Source organism: Colletotrichum orchidophilum (assembly GCF_001831195.1).
Source record: "Colletotrichum orchidophilum strain IMI 309357 chromosome Unknown Scaffold_16.1, whole genome shotgun sequence".
In the NCBI taxonomy this organism is placed as follows: domain Eukaryota; kingdom Fungi; phylum Ascomycota; class Sordariomycetes; order Glomerellales; family Glomerellaceae; genus Colletotrichum; species Colletotrichum orchidophilum.
In genome coordinates this window covers 451,269-456,538 of record NW_019172972.1, presented here as the reverse complement: position 1 = coordinate 456,538, position 5,270 = coordinate 451,269, and the positions used below count along the sequence as shown (strand labels likewise).

Genomic DNA, 5,270 nt, shown 5'->3' with positions numbered 1-5,270 from the left:
TTTTAAATTAATACTAACTTTTTATATATAATTAAATATTTTATTTAATATTAATTTAAATTATATAAAAATTATTTTTTAATTTTTAATTTTTTTTGACTTTTATAAATTAATTTTTCTTTTTTTTTCTTAAAACCTAACCCTTCGGGTCTTAATTGATAATTAAAATTAAATACTATTAAGCGGGTAACTATTTTAATTATAGCGTTATACTAGACGTTAAAACTATTACCTTTTTTGATTATAATAATAAGCGCTATTTAATCCGTAAGATAATCTTAATTACTATTTTATAATAATAATTTAAAAAATAAATATTTATAACGTTATAAACGTTATAAATTAATTAAAATAAATCGATATATATTAGTTTCGTACTATTTACTCCGGGAAACGTTTACTAACTTTACCTTATATATTTTTTATTAACTCTACCCCCTTATTTTTACGCCCCATATTTATTTTGTTAAGCATCTTCCACTAACTCTATTATAGTTCGTCGTGTTCGCTAGGTTAAGTTAGGTATCTTCTACTAACTTTACTATAGTTCGTCGTGTTCGCTAGGTTAGGCATCTTCCACCAACTCTACTACAGTTCGTCGTGTTCGCTAGGTTAGGGCAAGCGAGAACAAGCCGGGCGTCCGGTGCCGAAGCGAGTGTAGCACTAATAAGAGCTTCGGTCAATTCAGCGACCGTCACGCTGGCGGCCGCTTGTGTTGGTCTTTTTTCGGCCTTTGGCCCGCAAGTCCGTTCCACCTCGTCAGGCGCCGACAATACTGCCTGTACCACGCCGCTTCGTTCTCCTGTTTTCTGATGTTCAGCTGCGATTCGGTCTAGGCGGCGTTGCATCTCCGAAGAGTCGCTGAAAGGCTGAGTTGATTCTCCACCAGACGACATTTTCGACATACAGCAGATGGATAACTAGGAGCACAAACCAATAATTGAAACACGGTTCGGTCAAGAAGGGCACATGTTCTTATAGCACTACGAGACCTGGATTAGGTACCTGCAGGCCTTTGGTGACATCACAGGTCGGCGCTTAGGTACGATGCTGCTAAAATTGGTCGCCAAGGCCTGGTTGGCAGACCGAGGCGCTGACCAATCGATAAGGTCACGGGGCCGGGGCTACGTAGATTCCCTCTGACCATTTTCTACGTTCATTGAAGCATTTGGTCCGTTGCGACACATGTTATCAACACAACGTGCCCCTCAAGCTGTTTCCACGCTTCCCTGATTTCCAGTCTCTCGACGCGCTGCATACTTCGCAGATATTCCCGACGCTGCGACCACAAAATCTCCCGACCCGTCGAAGACGGCGCGCAGCTCTGATACGGGACCGCGATTGACCGATCGATTGACCGACCACACGATGCCCGCCATCCAGCCGCCGGAGGTGACTTGCGAGAAGGACAAGGCTTGGGTCAAAAGGGCTAAACTCCCATTCCGCAACCCGACACCGCTCTGGAACAAATACTGGCATCGATATAATACCATCACTATCCCGCTACGAGACGAAGATGCCTATTTTGCTGACGTCAGTGCCGCCGCGAAGCTCGCCCAGAGTCGTGAGCACCTCGAAGAACTCCTGGACGCTCAATGTCAAGAACGCCGGCGGGAGTACGATACGTTAATCCTCGATATTGCAGTCGCGTGCATCCAGAATCCATCACTCTCAAAGACTCCTCGCCATGCGGCCCTCAAAGCTAGCCAAACGGGTAGCCTTGACAGTCTTCTGCAAGTCCTGTGTGGTGTGGTGTTCGGCTGGAAGGATGGCGACAAAGAGAACAGGGTGCCACGGATCGACGACGCAGATAAAACTGAAGACTGCATTGATGGAAAGGATCTCAGAAGCAAATACAACACCCAAGAGATCTCGTCAGAGCTTGTGGATGACCCATTTCAGTACGACAATACGATAGCTTCTGGCCTTTACTCACCTCAGGGATGGGAAGATTGAAATGAGGATGAAGAGAACTTGTGGAATGATCCCTCTTGGAAGGTGTCCGACTGTCCTACGTCGGAGACGAATCTATCGCCGTCAGGTGTAGATGAAGTCGTGGTGGCCGAAAAAGGTGACAGCGATCAGGCATCTTGTGAGCATCCACCAGAGCAATTGGACGGCATTCTCAAGGTCGCACCACCAACAGACCAAATCTCGCCGCTCCCGTCGCCATATCTGTCGTTGATAGACACGTCTGGCGGCTTGTCCCAACAATCACCACAAACATCAAGCCCCGACCCGTCATCCACTTGTGACCAGAAACTGTCCGCATCTACAAGTGCCCGCATGATTGACGAGCGGCAATCGCTTCTAAACCAGACATTCCCTACTAATAGAGCAGATTCCATGTCCAAGAACGAAGGGAAAAAAAGGAAGCTGCAGGATGATGATCACGATAACGATAGTGGACAGAAGCTCCAGAAGCAGAAGGTATAGCATCAGCCGGTTTTGTATCAGATTTGTTGATGATAGGCGTATATGCTCTTCATCCTCGTGGCCTGGAAAGCCTCTTGCAGGGGAGGGGGCAGGCTTGGGTCTGATGCTATCATCATACCTATATAGAACGCCTTTCTTCGTCTGACAGCGATGAAAGGCGCATGTAATGGTATAAGGGAAATACATTGTAATCCTCTAACGTCAGCATAACATCTGCTGGTGGGAGTCGAATGATTGAGGTGGCAGGTGCGGGTACATTGACAATCAGGTCGGTTGAGCGTGAATCTGTCTAGCAGCAGCATGACGGTGTAGCGGATACCTCAGTAGCGATCTGTCAGACTGCTTCGTACCGAGTGAAGAGGTCAGTCTTGCACCTAGGGTTTGGTCGTGGCTTTTGTTCGAATCTACCTCTCTCTAACCGAGCCCCTCATAATTCTCCATTTAATCCATCAGACACGGAGAATTGCCGGCCCGAGAACGGCGGCTCCCCCGTCGTGAGGCCCCTAGCGACGTAGGCACCGTGGCAACCCCATGGCCTCAGGAGCAACCATGGCCAACACGCCACCGAGAGCACCCCACCGAACTTAGCAGATCTGCTTTAGGCGGCACTGGAAGTTGCCTACGGAGCACAACTGCGCAACTCTTGATTTTGGTGCTTTCTTTCTTTCTTTCTTTAAATGCTGCTAGGTTTGTACATAGTGAACAGCTGGGGGGCTATGTCGAATGCCTTTCTCAGAAGCTCGGCCTGCGGAGTATAAATTCCCCTCATAGTACATTAATCTCCGTTAATAAACGTAAATAGAGTGTCTCACGGAGCGGCCGTGTGTGGGGATCGGCGAGCACCAGACCTAAGAAATAGAATTGCCTAGCGCCATTTCTTTATATGAGTTATTACCTCCTATTCATGCCCTATCATATGCATTTCTTATTGAAGACTTATGAAAACAGATTTACTAAGGAAATTTGCCATAAAATTGAAGGAGCGATTGGTGAGCTGGAGGCTTAGCGGGGATGTCGTGTTTTCAGCTGCGGACAAGCTAGCCACTGTTCATCAGCCTACGTTTTGAATCTCTATAAAACCAGGAACCTATGATTCACCAGTTCTTGTACCTGCCCGAATGCTTCTCTCGGCCCTCTTCAACTAACATTCCAAAATGCTCCGGATTTCGAAACTAATCCTTCTGCTTTCTCTACTACGGATCGCGGCCGCGCACGAACGGACTTCGAATCTCGCACCCGGCCACGTCTCCCTACGCCGAGCATCACCAGACGAAAGCCAGTATTGCAGCCTCGAAACATGTGGTAATACCGAACAGAAGATCGGCGTATGTCACCGTAGCCTCGTCCCCCGAGTCCTCGAAGCCCCCGACCCGTCCTCGCACCCATCCCGCGGGCACTGGTACGACCCAAAGCACTACGGCAACAACGTCGACGGCTTCTTCCGCGGCGAGATCGCCAAGCGTGCAGACACCCAAACAGATATCGTTCCTCTCTACGGCGGCCAGGTCACCTCCGCGTATATCCGCTTCAAAAATGAACCGCGCTCGCTCGCGATACTCGGGTTCTGCGGATGCATTGGCCTCATCGTTATGTCGCAATCGGCGGTGTGGATGGCGCATGTATACGAGAGCCCCGTCCTCCTCAACGCCGACACGTTCGACAAGAATGGTATTAAGGTCCTGAAAAAGGGGAAGGGAAGCTCGAATATGTACTACGGGCTTAGCGATCTGAGCGGCAACGTCTTCGCGTCGGATAAAGACCCAGTCGCCGTCGTGTTTGCCCCAAAGGAGGGTGGGCATTTCCGATATCAGCCTCTAATGCGAAAGATAGATCAAATGGTTGAGGACTGTAAGTGGTTACTCCGGCACTTTGATCATCGTCCGCTGGTATTGACAAACACGCTCGCTACAGTAATCGGTGTCGAGCCCAAATGGGTTGGTTACACGCCCCGGCGGACTGGTGGAGCTAAGACTAGAATCGACTTCGATTGCACTAGATCCGACGGTAAGGTGCTAGTGCAATACCAGCCGTCTAACCCAGGAAGGCTGTTCCGTTCCCAGGCCAAAGCTAGAATATGGATTGAAGGAGACAGTTGGACGTACAATACAGCATGGTCACCGCAGAGTGACCAAAAGCGCTATTGGCTATAACTTTCAGGGCTAGCTTAAGCGGCACTCACGGACATAAACGCATTTAAAACAACAGACATGATACAAAGACGAGCTGGGGGCTTCGGGATGGGCTGAACGCTAGCGAGGTGACAGATCCCCAGACCCTCAACTACTACTGGATGCTCTGCAATAGCGTCGCTGGTGGACCCCCCTACATGGATTGGACAGGAGCCTTTGAAAAGTATGAAGTACTGGCAGGAGGAATCAAGGGCTGCGGGGTACTTTCGGCATGCGAATGTGGAGATAGAGGAGCAGGAGCCTCGATAGGAAGGAAGGGCATCTCGACTAGAAGATCACGGTGATTTCACACTTCTGGTATATTGCGGTTCCTGTTCCCGACTCCTGGCACAGTCGCAGATGTTCCTGATGAAACGTTTTACAGCGACCTTCTGCCGTTGGCCATGAAAAAAAGCATTTTGGTATTCTTCCGCTTGTTCGTGGTCAATGTAGTGTTCGACCATAACCTGGTAGGACTTCTCATACGCTGTCTTGGACGCGGCGCCCAACACCTGCGAGCACTGCCACTCGCAGTAGCTCTTTAATGTCACAGCCCGCACTGTAATCTTGGACTGCACTGCTGGGTTGATGACAACGATAAGAAGCACAATGAGCTAGCGACTTATTATGTGACAAGTCTGGTTGCGCATATTGGGCAAGCGGAAG

General features: G+C 48.8%; 2 protein-coding genes across 2 annotated transcripts; both read left to right on the top strand.

Annotated features, from left to right (window-relative positions):
* Positions 1-1,368: 1,368 nt before the first annotated feature.
* On the top strand, positions 1,369-1,956 carry CORC01_02863 (uncharacterized protein; the record flags this gene model as incomplete). Its single annotated transcript, XM_022614513.1, has 1 exon — positions 1,369-1,956. One exon carries the CDS (start codon positions 1,369-1,371, stop codon positions 1,954-1,956), a length of 588 nt encoding a protein of 195 aa, XP_022479127.1.
* A 1,634-nt stretch (positions 1,957-3,590) lies between these two features.
* On the top strand, positions 3,591-4,874 carry CORC01_02862 (uncharacterized protein; the record flags this gene model as incomplete). Its single annotated transcript, XM_022614512.1, has 3 exons — positions 3,591-4,284; positions 4,348-4,440; positions 4,741-4,874. 3 exons carry the CDS (start codon positions 3,591-3,593, stop codon positions 4,872-4,874), a joined length of 921 nt encoding a protein of 306 aa, XP_022479126.1.
* Positions 4,875-5,270: the final 396 nt, after the last annotated feature.